The sequence below is a fragment of the Malaclemys terrapin genome, chromosome 2 (assembly GCF_027887155.1).
Source record: "Malaclemys terrapin pileata isolate rMalTer1 chromosome 2, rMalTer1.hap1, whole genome shotgun sequence".
Classification (NCBI taxonomy): domain Eukaryota; kingdom Metazoa; phylum Chordata; order Testudines; family Emydidae; genus Malaclemys; species Malaclemys terrapin.
Window position 1 is genome coordinate 283,380,832 of NC_071506.1, and position 25,126 is coordinate 283,405,957.

The 25,126-nt window shown below is 58.0% G+C and overlaps 2 protein-coding genes across 5 annotated transcripts in view; one reads left to right on the top strand and one right to left on the bottom strand.

Annotated features, from left to right (window-relative positions):
- Window positions 1-25,126, top strand: part of LOC128830903 (NAC-alpha domain-containing protein 1-like) — a 48,507-nt gene that overhangs the window by 21,133 nt on the left and 2,248 nt on the right. Inside the window, exons 2-6 of the mRNA XM_054016796.1 lie at window positions 7,417-13,917; window positions 17,753-18,046; window positions 20,265-20,353; window positions 22,450-22,533; window positions 24,548-24,694. Coding sequence (XP_053872771.1) covers window positions 7,417-13,917; window positions 17,753-18,046; window positions 20,265-20,353; window positions 22,450-22,533; window positions 24,548-24,694 — 7,115 coding nt within the window. The remainder of the gene's footprint in view (window positions 1-7,416; window positions 13,918-17,752; window positions 18,047-20,264; window positions 20,354-22,449; window positions 22,534-24,547; window positions 24,695-25,126) is intronic.
- CCM2 (CCM2 scaffold protein) overlaps window positions 1-25,126 on the bottom strand; it is a 126,965-nt gene that overhangs the window by 9,623 nt on the left and 92,216 nt on the right. Inside the window, exons 10-11 of one of the 4 annotated variants that reach the window (XR_008443714.1) lie at window positions 23,369-23,468; window positions 22,294-22,404 (exon numbers count right to left, since the gene is read on the bottom strand). The exons of 1 other annotated variant lie outside the window; for it this stretch is intronic. Coding sequence is in view for 1 of the 3 variants with exons in the window: in XM_054016801.1 (XP_053872776.1) it covers window positions 23,461-23,471 (11 nt within the window). In the remaining 2 variants the exon portion in view is untranslated. Of the gene's footprint in view, window positions 1-22,293; window positions 22,405-23,286; window positions 23,472-25,126 lie in introns of those variants that run through there. 2 more of the 4 variants (XR_008443713.1, XM_054016801.1) reach the window with 2 other exon arrangements.

Below are 25,126 nucleotides of genomic sequence, written 5' to 3' on the forward strand. Positions count from 1 at the left end.
GCCTCGTGCAGCTCCTCTGGGGAGGCTCCCACAGCGCCACGTCCCGCTCGGGAATCGAGAGCGGATGTCGAGCCCTGCCGAGCAAAATGGAGCTGAGGTCAGAGGAACGCTGGGCGTGGTGCAAAGCCGAACGTGGCAGGGGACGTTCCAGCAGCTGCTCCCATCAGTGCTTGGCGTGAATTCAGGGAGTCTGGTTGGAGCTGATTCGGGTGTAGATCCAAACTCCCTTTGCATGTTCCCCGGAGGGAAATGCCCAGTTCTGTAGCTTGGGCGGCTCGGAGGCTAAACCTGGCGGTAAGCAGGATGTCATAGCTCGGGATGGCCTTCCTGGAGAGTGTAGGGAATGTGGTGGAGAAAATCAATAGTCTCTGTCCTCTCCTCCCTGATAGATGTTAGTTACTCCAAATGCACCTCGCCTTGCATAGGAGAGTGGCTGAATGTAAGCCGTGAAATCTCGGTAATAACGACACTATTACAGGACACAGGATGGGGCAGGAGGGCAGGCTCCCGGGGCAGCTTCTAGCCTTCCAACGTGGAAGTACCCGACAGTTGCCTTACTGGACGTCTGCCAGTCGAGCCTGCTGGGCACTAGTGATACCTTGACATGGGGAGTCAAACCAAACTCTCCCATCATCCCGCTGGGACGAGAACCGCTCTACTGCCCGAAGCAGAGGCCATGCTACAGGGCAGACACAGCCAATGGCGTTGCTCGCTTGGCTGGGGATTGGTAAGGGGCTGCAAAGCCGCTCACCATTCAGGGCTGCAGTGCCTGGAAGTCGCTTCCCCTCCGCTATCGGATCAGGGGTCTGTTCTCAGCCCTGCCACCGCTTTCCTGAGCAAGCTACTGAATCTCAGTGGCTCAGACCCCACCTGGGGGGCGGGGAGAATCCTCCTTCGTGTCTCAATCAAAAGAGCAGCTTTGGGGGCAAAGACCCTCAGTGGACGTATGCCAGGCACAACGGGGGCTCGGATCTCGGAGGAGGGCCTCTGCTACTATCCCAAGAGCTCCTCCAGATAAGAGACCCGGCCCCCGAAGTCCCTTCCTTTCCAGTGCCATGGGCTGAATGGGAACAAGAGACACTTCGTAGCTCCCAGGAGTGAAGGGGAAAAGCTTTCCGTCGGGGTGGTCTTTGGAGTGACACCGCCTGCTTCCCTCGCGGTGTTTCTAGGAAGGCCCGTAGCTAGAGATCCCCAGGGCCTAGGGTTACCATATTTAAAAAATAGAGAACACTCTACAGGCCCTAGTCGCACCCCTTTCCCACCCCCAGCCCTGCCCCAACTCCGCCCTTTCCCCGCCCCTTCCCCAAAGTCCCCACCCTAACAACTCCTCTTCCTCCTCCCTCCCAGCCACACGAAAAGGGCTGCCCGAGCGCTACCGGCTTTACGGTTTGCCGGGCAGCCTCCAGACCCTGCACCCCCAGCCGGCGCTTCCCCAGCGCAGCTGGAGCCCGGGAGGGGAAGCGCCCAGCTGGGGGCGCAGGGTCTGGAGCTGCCCGGCAAACTGTGAAGCTGGTAGCGCTTGGGCTTCGGGCAGCCCCCGTGCCTCCGGACCCTAGCCGCCGGCCAGGCACTTCCCCTCCCCGGCTCCAGCTGCTCTGTTCCGGCAGCTGGGGCCCGGAGGCACGGGGGCTGCCTGAAGCTGGTAGCGCTGGCTCGGGCAGCTTGGCTCTTAAACAGAGCCGAAGTCTGAGTCCGGGGAGGAGTAGAGCAGCCACCGGAGGGGAAGTGCCCGTCCGGTATTTTTCCCGGACATGTTCGGCTTTTTGGCAATTCCCCCCCGGATGGGGGTTTGAGTGCCAAAAAGCTGGACCTGTCTGGGAAAAAATGGACGTATGGTAACCCTACCAGGGCCTCGCCTTGCCTCTCCTGTCTGAGGACACGCTGCTGTGCCCGGGCGAAGGGGAGCGGTACTCGCCACGCTGGCTGGAATTAAGCAAAGGAACATCTAGGTTTGACTGTTGAACTACAGTCTGTCTTGCTGGTGGGAACAGAATGAGATGCGAGCTAGCCAGAAGGCCTTGAGCAGACTCTTGTGAGTAGCAATCCAGCCCGGGTCTCCTGGCGCTGAGCTACCTTAATGGACGCTAGAGGTGGAGCAGTGTGTTTACTCCACCCCAGAGGTGGCTGCATCTCTGTGAACTAAGATGTCTGATTACTATAGCAGGTGACTTCTGGATGAAAGGGGTTGTGTATAAATAGTGACCCTCCCGCCACCTCCCTCTCCTGTTCATCTAACTCAAATACCTGCCAAATATTCAGGCAGTGGCTTATGTGGGTTTAGCTGCAGGTGGCTCCTGCAGTCTGTGCGCTGCATGGTCCTGCCAATTGCCTTGTAATCCCTGGGTTTGTTTTGTGTCTCACCTTCTGATGCACTTATCCACCCAGCAGCTCGATAATTGGGGGAGGTGTTTGAAAAGCAGGTGGGCTTGTGGCATTCCCCCACTAGGGACATTTCCACTGTCTGAGCTGCCTTCCTCCCTCTCATTTAACTTCCAGGGCACGGCTGGGCTGGAGCCTGGGCCATTCCACTTCCTCTCCCCCCCACCCCACCCCCAGCTTTGTGTGCTTGGGGCACGTCAGTCCAGCTCAGTCTGTCAGGGTGTAGCATGTCTGCTCTGCCAACGCTGAGCACCCTCTCTAGACCGGTGAATGGAGGAGCCGATCCAGTGAGTTGCCAGCTGTCCTGGCCACAGAACCCCAGGGCCCCTGCTCTTTAAACCAGAGCACTCTGCCTTCCTAGTGTAGTACGGCCCATCCAAAGAGCTCGCTTCACAGCTACGGCCTCACGGCACCGCTGAGACATGCAAGCATTGTCCTCGTTGTGGAGGTGGGTAAACTGAGGCACGGAGTGGCCAACATGCCCAAGGTCTCAGACTACAGGTCTGCCATGTTCTAGGCCTTAACCTCAAGCCTGCGTACGGCGGAATAAACACTTTCTTTTGCCTTCTTACAAATTGTCTGTTCCGCTCCCTTGAATGTGCTAGGTAATCAGGGGGGAGGGGGGGATGAATTGCTAAGCCAGGACCCAGGTTGGAAACCCTTGAATTCTTGGAACCACCAGTTCCAACCCCCCAGGGTTATCTCCAGACCTTAATCCTTCTGTCTTGGCTAAATGGAGCTGCATGCACCTGACAGGATGAGGATTAATCAAGTCCTGTCTGAGCTTCCTAACTCCCCTGGACTCTTATCAGGAGCAGCTTCATAGAATCTCAGGGTTGGAAGGGACCTCAGGAGGTATCTAGTCCAACCCCCTGCTCAAAGCAGGACCAATCCCCAACTAAATCATCCCAGCCATGGCTTTGTCAAGCCGGGCCTTAAACCTCTAAGGATGGAGGTTCCACCACCTCCCTAGGTAACCCATTCCAGTGCTTCACCACCCTCCTAGTGGAAAAAGTTTTTCCTAATATCCAACCTAGACCTCCCCCACTGCAACTTGAGACCATTACTCCTTGTTCTGTCATCTGCCACCACTGAACAGTCATTGGCTAACCCTGTCTCATCAGGTAGTTGCACTTCCCTCTCCCCCACCCCAGAGATGGCTGCATGTAGCTGAGGCTCTACACATGTAGATGCATGACACTTGGAGAGGAAATAGAGATTTGTAAAGGCCGTGTGGGGTGCAGGTGAGGGGAGGAGGAGGATGGTGGCTTTGGGGAGAACCCTGGAAGAGGTAACTTGGGTTTCCAGGTCTGTGGTGTCTCTGATCGCTCGCTCCGTGATGTCAGACTGTGACTAAGTCGAGACATGGGGAGATGATGGTTGAATGGGAAGCTGCTATCCGGAGTCTAGGGTGGAGCAGGGCTTGGAGGCCATTCCCATTTTAATATCTATTCCACAACCGCATCTCTTGTGCACTGCAGTACCCTATAGACCGGGGTGGTCAACCTGAGCCTGAGAAGGAGCCAGAATTTACCAATGTGCATTGCCAAAGAGCCACAGTAACACATCAATAGTGCCCCCACCCCAGCCCCAAGTGTCTCCCACCTGCCAGCAGCACCTAACCCTCCATCCCTGCGGCGCCCGCCGCGATCGGCTGTTTTGTGGTGTGCTGGAGGCTGGGGGGGGGGGGGGGGGGGCGGAGGAGGAGCGAGGGCAGACTGAGCAGAGGAGTGGAGTGGGGCTGGGGCTTGAGCAGTGAGCTCCCTGTAGCACATTGGAAAGTTGAACAGGAGTACTTGTGGCACCTTGGCGCCTGTAGCTCCAGCACCAGAGTTGGGGCCTATACAAGGAGCCGCATATTAACCTCAGAAGAGCCGCATGGGGCTCCAGAGCCACACGTTGGCCACACCTGCTCTAGATCCAAACAGATCCAGTATTGGACAGACAGTCCCTGCCCCCACAGAAATTAGCCTAAACAGACAAAGGAAATGAGATCACATCCCCTTTCTCTGGCTTAAAGTTGCACTGCAGATCGGTAGCAGAGTTAGGAAGGGAGCCCCAGTCCAGAGCCCTCCCCACTAGGCCACACTACTTCCCAGCACCCTGGAAAGTTTCCTGGCCTTGTGCATTCAAGGGGGAGCGGCATTCCTTAGTGCTACTCGCCCCGTCCAACTGAACCTTCAGGTGTAGCGATCAGGTCAACAGCTGCTTCAGTCCATCCCGCCCCTTCTCCCTCTGGAGACGTAGCTGCCTTATGGAGTTAAAGAAATGGCCAATCTGCAGTCCCTTCAGTGTACGCGGTGTGTGCTCTGGCTGCAGGCCCGGCTGTCTCCAGCGGGATTCTTTCCCAGACATCCGCGAAGCGGGCATGGGGGTGAGTCAGCATTTCAATGGGAAACATCTAGGGTGCTGCAACCCAGGCTCTGACTCCAGAAAGTGGCATTGTCTTTTCTGCACTGGTACTGTCAGTGTCCCGGCACCACGGCAGGATCTGCTCCGTGGGCAGTGTTCTTCGGGTGGGATTGAAACCAGAGTCTGCTGGCTTCGCCCAAGACTCCAGGCTATTCTGAGGCATTAGAACTTGGCCAGGACACGGGTTTCTCTTGGCATGACTGCACACCTGGGGAAGGTGCTGCTTCGGGTGGATCAGGAAGCCTTTGTCCTGGTCCAATCTGTCCTGTCGTGCCTGGCACCCTTACACAGCTGCTGCACGCCAGGGCTGGGTAAAGCGACTGTTGGCGACAGGATGAGTTGGCAAGTTTAACGCGAGAGCCCCGAGTGCTGTAGCAGTGAGCGCTTTCTGGTAGCCAATTGCTGCCACTCTCCAATCAAACAAGGAAACTGCCTCTGCCTCCCTGGACGCTTGCAGGTAATTCTTTCTCTGCTCCTCTTCCTACCTTGCCCAGGGAGCTGCTGAGGCCTGACCCGCCATCTCTACCCACAGAACTGGGTTGGGGGATGTAATGGGATAGCTGCCTATCCCGGGGGGAGGGATAGCTCAGTGGTTTGAGCATTGGCCTGCTAAACCCAGGGTTGTGAGTTCAATCCTTGAGGGGGCCACTTAGGGATCTGGGGTAAAAATCTGGGGATTGGTCCTGCTTTGAGCAGGGGGTTGGACTAGATGACCTCCTGAGGTCCCTTCCAACCCTGAGATCCCATCTGAGGGGATGGGGAGGGACTGGAAATGGGATCTAGAGCCATTCATCCAACAGCTGCTTTGGCATCTGGGCTAGATGTGGCTGAAAGCTGCTCCCCCGCCGACGGCTGTCTGGTTGTCAGCGTGAGCTGAACTGCTGATCTCAGCTCTGTTCCTAGTCCGGCAGAGCTGGAGGCAGCAGTGGTGGGGTTTGGTGGCCGATTCCCTAGACCTAAACTATGGGAGTGGCCCCCAGGTCGCCTCTGGGGCCAGTCAGGGCAGAGACTAGAGCTGGGTAAAGAAGTGAACAGAAGCAGGGAGTCCATCCTGCTACTTGCAGGTCCTGATCTGTTCCCCTAGCCTGGCTGGGTGCTGGATGTGGGTGAAAACCTCCAAGCCTGGGGTTTCACAATGGCTGTTTGCCCAAAGGGATTCAGGACACATTCCTTGTTTATCTCCCTGCCAATGACACACCGTGAAAAGCCAGGTGCTGAGGTGAGCAGCTTTCTGGAATGTGTTGGTAGAATATTTGCCAGTGGTTTATACAAACCAGGATCAATCCGTGAACCACGTAAAGGGCTAAACTCCTGTTAACACTGCAAACAATGAATAATTTGATCAACATGCTAATCAAATGGCTGGGGAAGCTTGCTCCATAGAAAATATCTGGGTCTCCAAGGCTCTGTCAGTTCCTTTCAGCAACACTAAATTGACTTGGTTTCTTTAGCATGGGTCTGCCAAGCATGGCTTGCCCAACAATCCAGTTAAGCACTCCCTGCCCAGTACTTATGTACTTGTGTATCTGACTGTCTTACACTTAGCATCTCTCAGCAGCGTGTGATAACGTGTCTTGTGTTCACATAAACTCCAGACGTTTTAAATAGTAGCCATATTTTAGCTTGGTTTGGTTGCTAAGCAGATGCTTGTGTCAAAACTGTCCACAGTCCAGTCTGACTTCTGATCAACAGAAACCTGGTTAAAATCAGACACTAGAACTAACGAAACTGAAATCATAGGCTAAACTCTTCCTAAGGAAACACTAAACTTCAGTCTCACGCACTATTTGTGTAGTCTATACAGCAAGGAAATTAATGAACTAGCATCCTCTACAGCTGGAAGTACCATCTACCCTCCGCCCGGCTGAATGGGGTTGTCCTTCAGCATTTGTGACTATCCCTACTTCGAAAAGTGACTCTGTAAATGGCACTGTTTACTCTAGAGTTCAGATCATGGGTGACCAGTGCACAAGAGGGAGATGGTGCTCTTTGAATTGCCGGTGTTGCCAACCCTTGTGGGATCTAACCGTCCAGCTGGCATTCACCCCTCATGCACAGTCACCAATGTTCTGCAGGTCAAGTCCTGCTCCCTGCTGAAGGCAGAGGTTGCCCAAGTGTAGCTGATTGGAACTTGGTTCTATTCTCCCATTGTTCACCAAGTCGACTAGCGGTTCCTTAGCCGTGCGGGTTCTGCAGAGGGTAGTGGAACAAGATCCATGTCTTGTTGCTAATGGGATTGGATCTGTTGAGTGAGAAGGGGACAGCTTGGCGTAGTCCCTCTCCAGAGTAGGACAGCACTTGAGACAGGCTTTTGGGGTGGGAGGAGGTGTCCTCTCGCTAGACTCCAGTCTCCCCACCTCCCTGGCACTGGAACCAGGGCTGGAGTTTGTACATGGGAACCAGCAAACAAAACTGGCCACTCAAAGGCTCCAACGAAGGGCAGACCTCCATGGCTGGTGAAAAGCCAATCTGGGTTGCAATGCTTTAATCCAAGGGGTCTAGTGCCAGGCTGTGGCTCCGAGACCTTGCCTCCCTGCCAGCTCTGCGGGCTTAGCCCTCCTGTGGCATAGGGGAGTCCTGGAGCAAGTGCCAGACTCAATGTCTCTCCTTCTGCTCTCTCCCCAGATGGCTTGCGGAATGCCTCCAGCACGTCCACCCCCAGCGGTGACTCTTCACCCCCCTCTGCCCTGACTCCACTGCAGGTCTCCCCGACAGCAGCCCCCGATTGTACCAGCCCCGTTGCCATGGACCCCACCCTCTGCAGCCCAGGTGCCCTGGCCTTCCTGCCGGCCAAAAAAGAGGACAGGCCCCAGCCGGAAGGAGCCAGCTGTGACACCGCTGTTGGTAGCTCCCCCGCTGGCCTGGCTGCGCTGAGCGAGTGCGGCCAGGTCCTGCTGGAAACGCCTCCCAAAGGCCTCCGGGAAGTGCTGAGCGTGGACATGCTGGACACCAGGATCGTGATGGGGGAGGAGACCCAGTGCATCAATGACGAGACAGACGCAGGGCTGGAGCCGCACAGTTCGCTGCTGGACGCCAAGGCTCCCGCATCAGAGGCAGCTGGCACTGAAAGCCTCGTGGCCGATGCCAGAGAGGAGTCAAGTGACGAGGAAAATCCGATCCTAGAGAGCAGCTCTGAGGCTGCTGGGAAACTCTCTGCCCAGGCCACACCGGGGGAGTCTCCCTGCCCCAAAGCCAGAGACAACAGGCAAGTGTGTGTCTATCGGCCTCCTCGACCGCTGCCCTGGGAGCCCGAAGAGCCGAGCGCGGCGCTAAAGGAGAAGTTGTTTTCTCAGGGTGAAACCACGGCCGATGTGCCTTCCCCATCTCCCGTGCCTGCCAAAGATCCCCCCGATGAGCTGGCCGAGGCAGGGCCCTTGGAGTCTCCACAGGTCAAACCAGTCCTGGATTCGGACCTGTACTTCACGGCCCCGTCGACACCAATCAAAACGGTCTACTCCCACCTCAAGCACCTCCCCTACGCCAAGGACAGCCTGAGCGAGGAGCAGAGCGATCTGGACAACGAAGGGCTGTGCTCCCCGCCCACCTCTCCATCGGGGTCCTACATCACCGCCGAGGGGGGCAGCTGGGCCTCCTCCGGCACCTCCAGCACGTCCCCGTCTTGTTCTCCCAACCTGATTGCTGAGTCGGAGACCATGGAAGCCTCCACTGCTTATGGGGAATCCCTGTCAGAGCTGGAACTTTCTGAGGAGCCGGGTCGATTTGCCAGGAGCTCCTGTCTGTCCCCTGAGCGGCTGGAGGAGGAAGAAGGTGACCTGTCTTTGGACAGACTCTCCTCTGGAAACACGGCTCTGCCTTCGGTGCCAGCAGAGGAGGAAGGGGATGGTCAGACCACGCCAGAAGAAGAGTGGGACTCTGAAATTGCTACCTCTATTGCATGGGTCCCTCACACCACCGAGCTGGAGGATCCAGGTGACCTGCTGCCAGCTCAGGAGAAGGACCTGCCCCAGCCAGGAGGAGACTCTGGGGACGAAATAGAGCCACTGCAAAGCCCTTTGGACAGGCAGCTCCTGAAGGTGGAAGTCTTCACCTCAGATAAAGCCGGTGCCAACCTGGGAATGGGGGATGCAGCCAAAGAGCCTCTGGAGTCCAGCCTGTTGTCCTGCTCCCCCATCCCCTTGCCAGGCCTCCAGTCAGAGTCCAGCAGCGTGTCTGGGGCAAGCTGCTCGTCAGATGCAGAGACGCCCAGCAGCCTGCAGGCCGAGACCACTGGCTCCTCGGCGGAGCTCCCATCAGACTTCACGGACAACGACCAGATGATCCCTGCCACGCTGCTGCCCTTTCGCGGGAGCCTGATCTTCGAGGCTGAGTCGCTGGAGATCACGCTGTTCCCCCAGGGGGAGTCTGTGGAGAACGACGTTGTCTACGGGGCGGAGGAAGACGACAGCACCTCTGCCTCCTTCCTGCACTCTCTGTCGGAGAACTCCATCAATGAGGGCGTGGACGAGTCCTTCGCCTACCAAGACGACACTTCCCAGTCCTCCGACTCCGCCTCGTACAACGGCGAGGCGGACGAGCGGCTGTACAGCACCGAGCAATACGCTGTGGTGACCCCCTCGGCTCAGGAAGGGGAGAAGCTGGCTGCAGAGGACTCCGAGCAGGGGGCCTCCTGCTCGGGCAGCGAGAGCGAGATGGAGACGTCGTCAGATGCCTCCGACACCGATGAGGAGTACGCGGCTTTCTCGGCTCTGGACATGGAGCTGGGCACAGTCCCCCACACAGAGGTGGAGGTTGGGTTTGAGCCGGAGGGGAACGTGGCTCACCAGGATGAACTGGAAGGAACCACGGAGGAGGAAGAGGGGGAGGCAGAAGAGAGGCAGCCACCAGCCCAAAGTGAGGGGATGCCGAAATTGGCGGCATTCGCCGAACCCAAGGCAACACCAGTGGCTGAACATAGCGACTCTGAAGACAGCCCAGGAAGTGGCAGTGTCTCGCCCGCAGGCCGCAGCTGGAGCCCCTCTCTGAAACCAGACAGCACCCCATCCCCCGGGGAATCTGCTCCGAGAGCCGAATCTGACCGGGCGGATGATTCTCCAGGGGATACGGGCTCCTCCTCGGAGAGCTCCCTAGAGCACCAGTCCTCGCTGTCGGACATGCAGGAGGCCCTGGAGAAAGGGCTGCCCAACTCAGGAGAGTGTCTGATCGCCTGCTTTGATACAGACGAGGAGACCGAGGCCTTCCCCGGGCTGGAGGTAGTCGTGGAGAATGTAGAGCCACTAAGCCAGTCGGCTACTGCTGAAGGGTGTGTGGCACCGTGGAGAGGCGGGGATGGGACGGCATCTGTGATACCCTTGCCATGGAAACAGAAGCCAGCTGCCACCGAGCTCACTGAGCCTACTGCCAGGAAAGCCAGTGATGCCTCTGTATTTGAGATGGGCACCAAGCTGATGGAGTCTGAAGCGCACCTCCTGGAGCTCCTAGACCAGGACAGCACTTCTCTGGGAGGGAAGAGGGAAGGTCACTTCGCGGCCCGACTGGGGGCCTCCGATGATGCCAGCTTGGAACAGCCTGAAGTGGCCAGAGCGGACAGTGAGCCAGCAGGAGAGTGCTTGATCGCCTGCTTCTCCTCCTCTGACGAGGAGCTGGAGGAGGCCTCCTCTCTCGATCAAGTAAACAACAACGAGGAACAAGGGGAGCTGTCCTTGGAAGCAAGCCTGGATTCCCTGCCCCCTCTGGGACAAAATGACATGCAGCCAAACGTGCTCTTAGACGCAGCCGGCCAGAGCGAGCCCATGTTGGCTGTGGGGGTGGATCAGCCCCAAGAGCCCCCTCTCCCACCTGGGGAGGCCGCGTCCCAGAGTCTGGACCTCCACGTGATGCAGAAAGGCCTGCAGGAACTCCAGAGGAGACTGGATGGGAGCAGCCAGTTCTTCAGGCAGGAGTGCGGGGAGCTGGACGCGAGCTCAGAATCGGAGATCGAGACCTATGTGAAAAGGTACTACAGCACTACTGAGTTCTCCCTGCTCCCTCAGGCGACAGCCGCTCCAGAGAGCACCAAACCAACCTGGGGGCAAGAAGCCCTAGGCAAGAAGCCAGCCCTGGCAATCCACCGCATCCCTGAGCCGGTCTGGCCATGCTCAGGGACAGGAGAGACCAAAGACTCCAACTCAGGAGAACCTCAACTGGACGAGAGCTGCCCTGCCTCTCCTGGCAGCTGGATGCCAGCAGAAACTAACAGCAGCACAGACCAGAATCGAGAGGAGCTCATGGCAAGCGCGGAAGAGAAGTGGCTCACGGCTGAGGCTGCAGAATCTGACTTGGAATCCAAGTTTGGTGCCTCGCCCGTCTCTGCGATGGGAGAGACCCTGCCAAAGGTGGCTGCTCAGGCTCTGGAGAGCCTGGGAGAACCTGTGGAAATGGTAACCCCGGCTCCCTGTTCCAGCACTGTCAGCCTTGACTTGCAGACCAGATCTGCTGAGGAAGCCACCGACACTTCTGTATCAGGAAGTGAGGCATGCAGCCCAACAGATTTGGTCTCTGCTCAGGTTTGCCCCCTAGGAGACCAACTTGAAATGGAATCTCCCACTGCAGCTGCTCCAGGCCAAACCCTGCCCGAACCAGGGGCTCAAGCATTCCAGGCCCCATGTGTCTGCAGCTTGGATCCAGACTTGCCTGAGTTGAGGGACAGCAACATGAATCTACTGGAAACAGCTAGCTCGGAGTCTCCCTGGGAGCCTGAGCGTGTTGCTGGAGAGGATCAAGATTCCTCCGTCTCAACAAGCTGCAGCGAGAACATTGTGCTCAAAGGGGAAATGGAGAGCACTGATGCAGAAGAAACGGCCAAGAAAACAGGAGATCGGCCCAGCCGTGAGGAGCTGCCTGGTGGCAAGGGGGCCTCTACCCAAGAGCAGTGGGTGGGTAGCACCCAACTTCCTCTGGAAGTGAAGGCAGCAGCAAAAGATGAGCCAGCCGCCCTGCAGCAGAGCGAGGGTCTGGGCGATGTGCCGGAAGAGGAAGCGCTCGGCTCTGAGGCTACGTCCGAAGGGGGGGTCTGCCTCACAGACGAGGAGAGGGAGGCCGAGGCTCAACCCGAAGAGAGTCGGCGAGGAACTCCCCTGCCCAAAGGAGAGAGGGAGGTGGAGCTGGCAGAGAGTGTGGAGGCAGCTTCTGAAGGCAGCTCTTCTGCATTCAGCAATGACCTGCCCAGTGGAGACTCCCTGGAAGGCAGGCAAACACCAGGCCATGCAGCGCTCAGTCCTCCACTTCATCTTGATGACGATAAGATGACCACTGTGGACTCTACACGGGAGGAACCCGACCAGGCCGCTTCCTCCAGAGAATCTTCCCCGGAGCCACCGGACACCACACAGTCCTTCATGCATACGGATTCCAGCTTCATGGCCTCTGAGGAGAGCACGGGAGAGAGCACCAGACTACTTGAGCCGAAATCCTCCGGGGCAGGGAGAGAACTGGGTGCTCCCGAACAAGCAGAGAGCCAGTTGACAGAGCGGCAAGAGGGGGACGTTCCAACGGAGCTGAAGGAAGCAGTCCTACCACTGGAATATCTCCACATGGGCATCCGCAGCAGAGAGACTCCATCACTGCTTGTGCCCAGCCCCTCAGGGGTGTCTTCAGCGGAGCACAGCCTGGCCCCTGAGCACAGTCTGGCTTTGTGTTTGCACTATTCCTCCCTGCGAGAAGCTCCACATTCCACTTGCTCAGCGCGCACCAGACTAAGAGCCGACGTGCCCATGCCTAACAATCAGCAGCTGCTCTTCATGGCTTCTGAGGAGGAGATCTACATCGGCGAGCCTGCTGTTCGTGACCAGCCCCCCACAGAGCCTGGGGACGGCTGTCCCAGCACAAGCCAGGAAGCAGAGGGTCCTGCTGAATATTCAGGGTCAACAAAAACGGGCCCTGACTCGCTGGAATCCAAAGCAGTCATTGCAGAAAGCCTGTCGGTCAGCCTTGGCTTGCTTGAGCCATCTGGTGCCTTGGTGGAGAACCCTGCTGACCCTCCAGCAGCATCTCGTGAGCGGCAGCAAATCACGGCCATGTTACAAGGCTCCTTCGGGAACCTCCAGACCTCCCAGCTCAAAGTGGGGCCTCTTTGTCCTGTGAGCAGCCAGATGGTGACAGAAGCACAAAGTGTCCTTGCCAGCCTCAAGGAGAGGGTCTCTGAGAGCTCCTCGGAAGAGGCCACCCCAGACTCCTTGGGGGCCAGCGAAGCACAAGACTGGGTGGTCGAAGTTCAGCCTGAACCTGAAACACCCACTCATGAACTCGCCGCTGGCAGTGCCTCCCAGCAGCCCAGCAAGGACCAGGGTGCTCGGCAGTCCTCCGAGGCCGAGTGTGCCTCAGAACAAGCACAACTGGAGAGCATCTGTGAGACGCTGCTTGCCGCGGAGGGGACGCCCAGCCCTGTGCTGCTCACTTCCTCTGTGGGCAGCAGTGAGTCCGTGACCCCTGTGCTAGAGGAACAGGATCTCTCAGCCGAGGAAGACTCTGGCCTGCACAGTGAAGGGCCCTTGGAGGAAGAGGCCATCCAGGCTTCCTCTGGAACTCCTGCCAAAGACCAGGACCAGAGGTCACTGAGCCTGGAGGAGCCTGCCGAGCTGGGGATCTCACCCTGGGAGAGCCCTGGGGAGGCAGATGTAGATGGGGCCATGACAGAGGCCAGCCAAGCAGGACACCTGCAGAGTCCACAGCATCCAGCAGACGGAGGTAATCAGCAAAGCCAAATCCCATTGGACGATACTGAAAGCAGCAGAGAGAATGAGACGCTTCCAACTACAGAAGCAACTGGTCCATTGATACTCCGTTCCTCTCCTTCTCCTGAGCCCTCAGCAGCTTCCCTGCCAAGTGATTCCCAGCCTCCCAAGTCTCCTCCACCAGAACCCTGCCCCATCCCTGCGGCTGCTCCCCTCAAGCAAGGTCAGCCTGCCTCTCCTGAAGCTGCTGTGGAGGATGCACCTTCCCCTCCTCCTTGCTCTGAACTCATAGAAGTGCCTCCTGCTTTATCCTTCCTGCCACCTTGCTCAGAGGATCCTATCCAAGGCCAAAAAGACACCTCAGGGCTCCCCGCATCTGACACGCTCTCTGTCGCAGAGGACGCTCACGCTGAAGACCAGCCATCTCTCCTGCTGGATTCCAGGAAATACTTAGAAGGTAACGTCCCTTCTTCCCCCTCCTGCTCCCTGTATTAGGGGATGAACATCTGCTGGGAATGACCTGGTCTGCCCAGGTCAGGGAGGGTAGAAGGCAGCTGCTTCTCTAACCCTCTCCCTTACAGAACAGGCCAATATCAGTGTAGGCTTAGTGGACCTAGTGCCAGTGGTCTTGGTGGGCCCTCCGAGGATAGGCTTCTCCAACACAAACCTCCACCAGCAGTTCTGGCCTAGTCCTATGGAGACGTGTTTCTCTAAAGCACTTGGCGTCCGACCTGCTCCCTTGGGGAAGTGTCACTGAGTCAGAAGAGCAGGGAGAAGCTTGCAGTGCATTTGACCAAACGTACAGCTCCTGGGGCTGAAAGTTTTCCAGCTCCCCTTGCTACCAGCCCTTAACCTTCCCCCATACACCAACGGGACTAAACCCAAACCCTGGCCATGGGGCAAGTGAAGGCCCCCAGTTCTGCTCCGATATGGCTCAGGCAATGCTCCAAGGTTCTTGCCCAAGCCCTGTGTTTGGACTTAGGAATGGGACTTAGGACTCGAGCAGGCTAGACTCTCATTGCATCTTGTAACCTTCGTGTGAGCCAGGAACCACCTACCCCAAGGTAGGCATGATGTGGTTAGCACACTACTACCTCAAATGTGTCACAGGGACGGCGCCGTGGATAGCATCCTTCCCTCCAAGTTGGTACTGAACCAGCACCCATCCAAGGCGCAGGGGAAAGGGCTTGCCCGGCTGCTGGGTGCCCCTAACTGATGCTCCTCAAGACCAATATCCTGACTCCTTTGGGCCATGAAGGATCCCGTGGTGCTCCTTGAAAGAATAGGTGATGGGCTAGCCAAGCTCCAATCAAATTAATCTGCAGCTTCAGCTGGGAGAATGTCCTTGACACTCTCTCTCAGGCTGGTGCTAGTAGATGCCTCATTCCACTCCAGAGAGCTGCATTTCTGGCTATGGTGAGGGATGATGGACCATCTCAAGCATGCGTTGCAAAGGTCACTAGGTCTCAGACTGGGAGGAAGCTTCTCTCAAACAGGAACAGCTGCATTCCTCATCCAGGGGGTCCCAGACCTTGAGGCTCTTATCTCCTGCCCTGGCCATGTCCTCTCTGCCACGTCAGTGACCTCTGCAAATCTCTGAACTCCGTTAAAGTGCTGGGTGATGCTGGCATCTCCCAAAGGTGGCAGCCCTTTCTGCTTAGCCTCTTGGCTGGCAGGCAGGCCTGCTCTGCTAAAATGAACTAGGCCACTACAGGAAGGAACAGCTGGAATTAGCCAATTAATCACTGCTCTTAAAGAAGCCTTCCCAAGAGGGCAGGTCTGGTGGTCCTCACAGCTGGATGCTGATGCTGTGCATGGCAGGACAAGTTACTTATCATAGAATCACAGAAGATCAGGGTTGGAAGGGACCTCAGGAGGCATCTAGTCCAACCCCCTGCTCAAAGCAGGACCAATCCCCAACTGAATCATCCCAGCCAGGGCTTTGTCAAGCCGGGCCTTAAAAACCTCTAAGGAAGGAGATTCCATCACCTCCCTAGGTAACGCATTCTAGAGCTTAACCACCTTCCTAGTGAAAGCTTTTCCTAATATCCAACCTAGACCTCCCCCACTGCAACTTGAGACCATTATTCCTTGTTCTGTCATCTGGTACCACTGAGAACAGTCTAGATCCATCCTCTTTGGAACCCCCTTTCAGGTAGCTGAAAACAGCTATCAAATCCCTCCCTCATTCTTCTCTTCTGCCAACTAAATAATCCCAGTTCCCTCAGCCTCTCATAAGTCATGTGCTCCAGACCCCTAATCATTTTTGTTGCCCTCCGCTGGACTTTCCAATTTTTCCACATCCTTGTAGTGTAGGGCCCAAAACTAGACACAGTACTCCAGATGAGTCCTCACCAGTGCTGAATAGAGGGGAATGATCACATCCCTCGATCTGCTGGCAAGGCCCCTACTTATACAGCCCAAAATGCCATTCGCCTTCTTGGCACAAGGGGGCACTGACTCATATCCAGCTTCTCATCCACTGTAACCCCTAGGTCCTTTTCTGCAGAACTGCTGCCTAGCCCCTCGGTCCCTAGTCTGTAACAGGGCAGAAGAATCCCATTCACTAAGTGCAGGATTCTGCACTTGCCCTTGTTGAACCTCAGGACAAAGGGCCAGGTCTCCAGCTGCTGTTAACTGTCCTGTCTCTGATCTCAGTGGAGCTTTACCACCTCGTACCAGCTCAATGTCCACTCTTCAAACTGTCCGTGCAAGTTCCAGCTTGAGGGGTCATACCCCCGCTAGCCCGAGCAGCGCTCGTGTGCTTAAAACTAGTGTCGCCATGGGAGTGTGAGTAACACTCACACTCTAGGGCAGTGGTTCTCCATCAGGGGTCCAGGGCCCCCTGAGGGGCTATAAGCAGATTTCAGGAGGTCCACCAAGCAGGGCCGGCATTAGTCTCGCTGGGGCCCAGGACAGAAAGCCGAAGCCTCACTGCATGGGGCTGAAGCCCAGGGTTTTCAGCCCCACCACCTGAGGCTGAAGCTGAAGCCTGAGCAATGTAGCTTTGTGGGGGGGGGGGGGGCAGGCAATTGCCCCTGCTTGCTATCCCTGATGCCGGCCCTGGGTTTTATACGTAGAAAACCAGTTGTTATGGCACAGGTGGGCCATGGAGTTTTTATAGCAATGGGGCTGGGGGAGCGCTCAACGAGAGGCTGAGAACCCCGCTCTAGGGCACTTCACCTTTACCCTTCTGTGGGCCTGGTTAAGTTAAGCACCCCCCACCCAGACCCAGTTCCTAGGGCTGAGAGTTTGCAGGGCCTTTTATCAGCAAAGTGGCCTTACCCAGTAATCTCCTTAACCTCGAACAGCTACCGACCAGCGTGCCCACACTAAGCACCCAGTGCTCACCACTCCCAAGAAAGCAGGTGCACTTTGGTGGCCAGTCAGGATTAGGTTGGGGGAGGGGGCTTCCCCAGTTTCCTGCATGATGTGGTTGGCAGGATGTTGTGGGCTGGCAGCTCTGAGTGTGGGCTGTATCCTGGAGTTGGTTCCCAAAAGCACTTCCTTCTGGACCCCAGTTTATAGAGTTAAACTTGAGTCCTGCTTAGCTCTACCTTACCAATCGTTTTCAACGGAAGTCCTACCAAACCGTATTCTTCACCAATCACAGCCCATTACAAAACAATTCTTGACCCCCATCAGAGCCCACCACCTTAGTTGATTTAAATCTTGCAAAATTAGTTATGCCACAGATGGAAACTATCAAAGAACCAGCCAGCGAAACAATGGAGAAGTGGGGCCCACAAAGGCAAAACAAGGGCAGTAGATTTCCCACTCATAACTGTTCAGTGATTCCTTGCTAGATGGAACGCTGTCAAACCAAAGTGTTCTTTCCACAGCCTAAGCTCTGTTTTTCTCGGACGGTGGGTGCTACTAGGACAGGATCTCTCCTAACTGCCCGATATTTCATTGGTTTGATGCAATCTAGATGGAATGTGAGGATGTGACTCTCCGCGTCTTAGCCCAGGGCTGTTGCTAGCCTCATGTGGCTTGAGCTGCTAGCCCCATGGCTACATACTCTCTCAGTGAGAGAGCCACGGGTAGGTCTCCTTGAGCAGGAATTTACACCTCCTGCTTGAAAAGAGGGCTCCAGATGGATTCCCTTTGTAAGGCACTAGAAGGCTGGGGGGAGCAGGGGACTGGGAATAGGACCCCAGGTTCTGGTCCCAGTGCTGCCACTGAGAGGAGAAATGTGTCCCCATGCAGTGGGCCCCTGCTCTGGAAACACTAATCTATGTCCAAGGGGGGGGCAGGAACCCAGCCTAATGCAATTCCTCCCTCCCCTGCAGCTTTGGAGAGCTCCGTGTCCCCGGTCCCATGCAGAGACCCCTTCCTCAGCACCCAGGATTCCCGAGGGAGGCCCCAGCTCCCGGGGAACAAAGATGCCAGAGGGAGGGGTTCCGCCTCCGCAGAAGAGAGGCGAGCCCACCGCGGCTCCATCCAGTCGGAATCGAGCTCTTCCAGCGAGAGCGAGCTGCCCTACCGCTGCCCGGAGATAGAGAGCCTGCGCGAGGCGGCTGGCATGGCCTTGCTGGAGGACAAGCCGCTGGTGGGGCAGAGAAGCTGTGAAGTTAACCATAAAGGTACAGGTGTTGCGGGTGGGAGGAAGGGGAACGGCCTCCTCCCTGACCCTACTGAGCTCCATGCAGCCTCTCCTGTTCGAACGCCCTCTGCTAGTTCACCGGAGCACGGCAGCTCTCCTGCGGCAGGCAGGTGTCTCTGCAGAACCTCTGGGGAAAGCACCCTACAAATCCTCCACTGCTCATCAGCATGGTTCCACTGATCTCAGTGGAGCTCTCCTGACCTCCTCCAGCCAGGCCCCTGGCCCTGGGACTACTGGGTACCACAGCCAGCCTCGAGGTGTAACAGTGCCAGGCTCCGTCCCAGGGGGCAGGGCAGGGTAGGACGGGCAATGGCGCTTGCCCTAGGAGCTGGCTTGTGGATGCCTGCAAAGCAGGAAGGCTGATCTAATCCTTGTCTCCCGGCCAAACGGCAGAGCCACATTGGGCTCCTGTAATAGCTGCCGATAGCATCTGACCAGGCTCTAATGGGGCTGCGTGCCCGGCGCGGCCTCCTGCATTGTACGGCTGAGTGTGCCGCGGGGCGGGGGAGGGGTGCTCCAGCTGGAGCTCTTGCAAAGCAAACCCTCTCGAGTGCAGCTAACAAAGGAGAGCGGCTTGGTTGGCTGCGCTGCCCTCCAGACCAGCTGCACGGTGGGGCTTTCAAAGCTTTCCATTTCCCCTCTTACGCAAACAGGCCCGTTCCTTGTCCAGCGGGAACTGAAACACACGGGGGGAGGGGAAGGAAGCGTTGCTGGATTCAGAGCTTCTCACCATGCGATTCCCAGCACTGACTTGGAGGCCCAGATAAAACCTAGGTCTGCATCACTAGCCCTTCCCAGTCCCACACCACGGGCTCCCTGGGCCTGGGGCCTGTGCCGAGGAGCCGATCTCTGCTCGGACCGGGATGCTAAATCCCTGAGGGGTGAGTGGAGGTGCAATATTAAAGCAAATGAGGGTGGATGTGACTGTGCCCCTACCTAGCATGGGGCATGTACCCAGCTTCCCGTCCCACTCCGTGCTGGGGGGGGGGGGGGCTGCCAGCCCCACAAAGGACACCACCAGTGCAGGAAGTAACCAAAAGCTGGGGCAGAGGCCCAGTGTGGGTGGGAGGCTGCAGAGTTTCACAGCCCTGCAGCTCTGAGCAGCAGCTCCCACCCTGACCCCCCTCAGTGAAGAGGATGGTGGCTGAGAATTGAGAAGGCATCTTGGGCATCAAATGTGGTGAGCCTGGGTGTGGCAGGAGACCCTTGGGGCCCTCCCTGGCCAGGACGGCTCCTGTAGCATCATCCCGGGTCCTAGGCTTAGGTCTTGCCCAGAGCAGCTCTCGGTGCTTTGGCATGTCCAGGAACCCGTCTGTCTGTCAGTGACTCACTGGGGCAGGGTGCTCTTGACGTGCCATTCCGCTGGCTAGAGCCCCAGCTTAGCAACACGGCCATAGCATAGCATAGCCCAAGGTCACTGATGGAGCCAGGAAACCACTCGAGTGTCTAGGGCAGTGGCCTGGGCCCCATCTGTGAAGTCACATGGCCTCCCTCAATGAGGGGCGCAAAGCACTCTGGGTAGCAAAGGTCCCAGGAGCAGGGTTCTCTCTTGGTAACTTTCAGCAAACGCCAATCTGAGGAGTCCCAGTACTTGAGCGATGTGGAATGTCTCCGTTAGAGACAGGTGACAATGAGGTAATGCTGCTGGTAAATAGGTGCCCCTTCCACCCCAGAGGTGGCTGCATTTCACTGCTAAAGCAGACAGGATCCACCGGAGATGGAAAGGGCTGTGTAAATGCAAGACAGACAGCACAGCCCATGAACAGGACACAGGACTGGTTCTTAGGAACAGAGCACAGGTCTCCTGGCTCTGCCACTGACCCACTGGGTGACCTTGGGTGTGTCCCTTCCCCTCCCACCACTTGTCCAGCTTGGCCATAAGGCTACATATGTCCAGCACCTAGGGACAAGTCCCTCCTGGAACGGAGCCAGGTGCATCCCACCCACTATCCTGCATTCCTGCCCCTTGGATGCCCCCGCACCTCCTGCCGAGCAATGGTTTCAGGGCCGCTGTCGAAAGGGAAGCAGTGTTGTGGCCTCAACCTGGAAAGAATTTACATGTGCAACTGGCCTTTCCCGCGGCCATCGGGGCTGAGACTCTGTGCCGGGAGGGGAAGGGATTGAGTGTCCTCACCCCGGTCACTAGGATGGGTTGAGGGGCTCCAGCCGTGGCACTCATGGTCTCCTCTCCCTCCCAGGCTCTTGTAACGACTCGGAGAGCAACGATGAGTCTATTCCGGAGCTGGAGGAGCCAGACATCTCCGAACCCCGGACAGCTCAGACTCAGGTACGGGGCTGCCCGGGGAGTGGCCCACACAGCCTGAGGGGCCCGGCGCAGGGGCTGGGCACAGTGACTGAACTAGCCTGACTAATCTGCTCCCCAGCCCCCTGCTGGGAAAGGGGAGGCCTGGGGTACGGGACAGCAGTGACTCGGCAGCCGACAAGCCCAGCTCTGGGGAAAAACTAGCCTCAGGCGATGGGATTGTGAAGCCCAAGTACATGGCATCCAAGAAGGAGCACCCCCCCCCCCCAAATCCATGGCAAGGGGTTGTGACCAGATCTCCGCATCAGGCCCACCCCAGCTATATAACTAGATGGGAGGCGGAGTGTCGTATTGCTCCCTCTGCCTGGATAAATCTGGGGCAGGGTGCCAGGGCTTACCAATGGGTGACTCCACCCCCCATTGGTATCGAGCACCCTTCTGGAGCGAAGAGACCTTGGAAGGTGGCCTCTGTAGCCCTGGAACTCCTCTTCCTACAGCTCCCAGAGTCACCAGGTGTCCCTGGACTGGGAGCTGTCCCTAGCTGTGCCCTGTGATCCCTGCCGTGATCTGGCTGCAGGATGGCCCTTGGAGATGGTATCCTTGTCCCTGGCCTGGAGACACTTTGGGGCAGTGTCTGAAAGTGCTCCAGTGTCATCCCCAGACTTATCTTCTCTTCCCCCCCCCCCACATTCGTGGCAATGCAGAAGGACAATGAGCCACATCTGACTTCCTCCCCTCTCCCTCCAATGCTGCTCTGCTCCAGGAGAGGAGTACGTCCAGTGGGCAGCTTCCCCCCGTGTGAATCGATTGGGGGTCCTGGCTCGGATCAGCTGGGCTGGGGGGATCCTGCTCTCCAGGGCGTGGGGCCCGTGGTGCAGGCAGAAACAGTGGCATGAGGCGGTATCTGCGAGTGGGGCAGGCTTAGCTGGAGCCCAGCAGGGTGGCGGTGGCCTGAGGGAGACACAGGTTCACTCTGAGCTAGAGAACAGGGCTGCAGCCGAGCCAACAGCCACACCTGCCGCTTCTCTCCTAGCGCTACGTGCAACCCGAACCGCCTTCCTGCAGCAGGAACCGCATCTGCCCCTCTGCGTGTGACACAGCCGAACTGTCTCCCCCACCTCAGGGTGGGGCTCCAGACTGGTCTTGGGGCAGTGCTGGCTGCCAGGAGGAAAGCGCCTGAGGGAAGCTCTCCTGGTGCAATTCATAGCTGGAGGGTGGGTCTGAGAACCAGCCTAAGGCACCGGGCATGTGCTTTGTGCCTTACAGTGATCTGCAAACAGGGGCGGCTCTGTTTTTTGCCGCCCCAAGCATGGCAGTCAGGCGGCCTTCGGCAGTCTGCTGGTCATGCGGATTCGGTGGCGTTTCTGTGGGTGATCTGCCAGTCCTGTGCCTTCGGCGTACCCGCCGTCGAAGCTGTGGGACCAGCGGACCTCTCACAGGCATGCTGCCGAAGGCTGCCTGACTGCTGCCCTCACGGCGACCGGCACGCCACCCCCCGTGGCTTACTGCCCCAGGCACGCGCTCAGTGCGCTGGTGCCTGGAGCCGCCCATCTGCAAACCCTGCACCATCTCCCCAGCTAACAGCACTGAGGGCAGGGCAGGGATAAGCTGCTGTCGCTCTTCCTGTGGTGGCTTTAGACCTACATCTCTGCCAGAGCCTTCCCAGAATGCCTGAGACCAACAGGGGGTGGGGGGGTGCCTATCACGCCTGTCTCTGGGGAGGGGCATAAGAAGGCAAATGACATTTGAGGCCATTCCTACCTGCCCTGAGACGGGAGAACTTGGGATGTCCAGTATGTTTGTATGGCACTCTGATCCCATGGGGACTGCAACACACACACCCAGTCTGGGTCTAGCCCAGACTCTCTGGCTTTGGGGCAAATGGTTTAATTTGTGCCTGTTTCCCCTGCCGGACATGCCATCCGGGGGGTGAACGTTCAGGCCGAAAGAGCCTGGCGCTCTGCTGAAGGGGCTGGATTCTGGCACTGCTCCAGCCTCCCTCATTCCAGTCTGGCTGTGGCCGGATGCTCGGCTGTCCTGGCCCCTGTGCATGGCTCCGTTCTTCCCCCTAGATGCTGGGACATGAGGGAGCCACTGTTACAGGTGCTTGTGTTTTGCAGGCACAGCTAACGCACTCACTGAGCACCGGGGAGGAAACCATCAGCAAAGCCAAGCAGAGCCGGAGCGAGAAGAAAGCCAGAAAGGTCAGTGTGCCGGGAGGGGAACATGGGGTTGCTGCACCTTGCTCAAGGGATGGGGCCAGCTAGGATAGCCCCTCTGGTGAGCTCCTGCTGTGATACTCGGAGCTAGAGTGGGGGAGGGAGGCCTCGGACTGCAGGCTCCTGGCAATGCCTGTCTCAAGCCACGTTGGGTCTCTGGGCAGGACTCGCTCTGTGCCAGGGCAGGGCCTCTAGGGGCAGGGGCTGGGAGTTGGTGGCTTTACTGTGCTGCCAACAGGGCCCCGCTGGGGGCTGGAGGAGCGGGTGGAAGCTCTGACTTGGGCCAGGCCTGCATCAGACACCTGTTTCCACCTGCCTGGGTGGTGACTGAGCTTGGAGCAGCCAATGCAGTTTCCAGCGCAGCAGCTCCTGCAAGGCCAAAGAATGATCAAAACACCGACTGACCCCGGGTTCGAGATACACCTTAACCCTCAAACCGCCCAGCACAATTCCTCCAAGAGCCCCTCAGGCGCAGCTAGTCCTCGCACTCCATCTGCAGGGACAGCCCCTGGGTGGAGAGAGACTGGGACTGGCTGGAGCAAGCATGTGGGGAGCCTTTAAACACCAGGCCAGGCCATGGGCCGGACGGTGAGCTAGGGCCTCCTGGGGGGCAGGAACAGTGCCACCCCTTCAGCCACGTGAGGGCACAAGGGGCTGTGGAGCTGAGTGGGAGGCAGAAACAGGGAGCCCTTGTGGCTGAGATGAGACCCAGCCAGGCTGGCTGACTAGCCACTGGTTTGAGGGGGGATTAGGGGCTGGATAAGCCCGTCTGTGTTCGTCACTGGCTCTGGAGATTAGCCCTGATTAAAGCACCTCTGACCTGGAACAGGGCTCTGCGGCAGGTGGCTTTGCTGGGTCTGCCCAGGGAGTGTCTGGGTCGCCTCTGGCGCCATTCCCCAGCAACAGGACGGCTCAGGATGCTGCTGGAGAGAGCACAGGGGTCAGAGTGGAGGCAGCGAGGGGTGGGCTGGGCTCCCAAGGAGCCTGTGGACTCCCAGGGCTCCGGCTTGTGCTGCCTGGCCAGGCCTGTCATCCCTGCTGCTCCCAGCCCTCCTGCAGCTGCATGGCCCAAACCCAGGTCTCCTCTGGCAGCACCTGCTCTGTCAGCCCGCTGGGCCGATTCCCAAGGAGGATCTGGGGGGCTGGAGCATGTGCCTGGGGGTGGCTCCGTTAACACCTTGTACAACCACTTGTGTGTCCTGTCCACACAGCCCCAACTAGCCTGTCCTGCTATCCCCAAACTCCTCTGGGCTGGGTGGGAGTCAGGGCTAACCTACCACTGCACAGAAGGGCTCTGGACTGTCTGGATGGCCGGCCTTGCTGTACAGGGCGCTTCCCAATGTCACGTCACAGCAACTCGGGCTGGGGAACGCTCACTGGGCTACCCGCCCCTCTCCCTGCCAGGGCAGGGTCACATGCCTACTTCTCCCCAGCCTGGCTTGTAAAATCCCTGTGGGGCCAGGAAGTGGCACCAGGCATAATGCAAGTCCCAGAGGCAGGGGGTTCTCTGGCAGGGCAGAGATCATGTGGGAGATGGGAGACTGGCCCTGTGACTGTTAGCTGTGGGTGTCTCCTGCCACCCATCAATGGCCCATTCCAGCACAACATCCCCCCCTCTCCTGGTCTGTGCGAGATGAGTCTGGCATCTCCAAGGAGCAGACCCAGGAATGGGCCAGCAAGCGCTGCCCATGGATTTCCCCGGCCTGTGCTGCCCCAGACAACTCGACCCGCACTCTGAGATGGAGGCCATCCAGCATCCCTGGAGACCCTGCTGATCAGAGACGAAACCAATGGCCAGCCAGCCGTGGTGACTGTCCTAGCATCAGCACTTCCATTGCGCCAGCCAAAGGCCTCGGACAGGTCACCGCACAAAGACTGAAGGCCGTTCCCATGCCTTTGTCCGTGAGGCTTTGTTCCAGGGTCCCCGTTCCGTTGCTCCAGCTGTAGTAGCTGGTGCTGCCTGAGGCCACTGTAACATGTCCGTCCGTCTCCCCTGCAGGCCATGTCCAAGCTGGGGCTGCGTCAGATTCACGGCGTCACCAGGATCACGATCCGGAAGTCCAAGAACATCCTGTTTGTGATAACCAAGCCGGACGTGTTCAAGAGCCCGGCTTCTGACATCTACATAGTGTTTGGAGAGGCCAAGGTGAGGCTCTGCAGGGCTGGGGGCACCCCGACCCCTCTGCTGTATGTGTCCTGGACTCCAGTGCTCGGCAGGTGCCCTGCTGTATTTCACCTGCCACTGCACCGTGGCCCAGCGCTAGCCGCTTACCCAGGCAGGCAAAGCCTGACTTCGAGCTGGTGAGGGACTCCCACGAGCCGCCGCTCGGGTCCTGCTGGGAGACCTGGAATCTGTCTCTTGCTGGCCAGAGTCTAGCACCTGGTGTAAACAGGAGCCCTGACTAGCCGCCACTCGGGGCTTGGCACTAGCCTGGCCATCAATCACTTGCTCCCAGCCCCAATGGGGCTGTTCTCTGAGAGCTGTAGAGAAGGAAAACTAGATCAGCACCTGCCACCCAGCTCCTGCGCGACAGGGTCCTCGCTAGTACAGTGCATTGCTCAGTCTAGGGTTAGACCA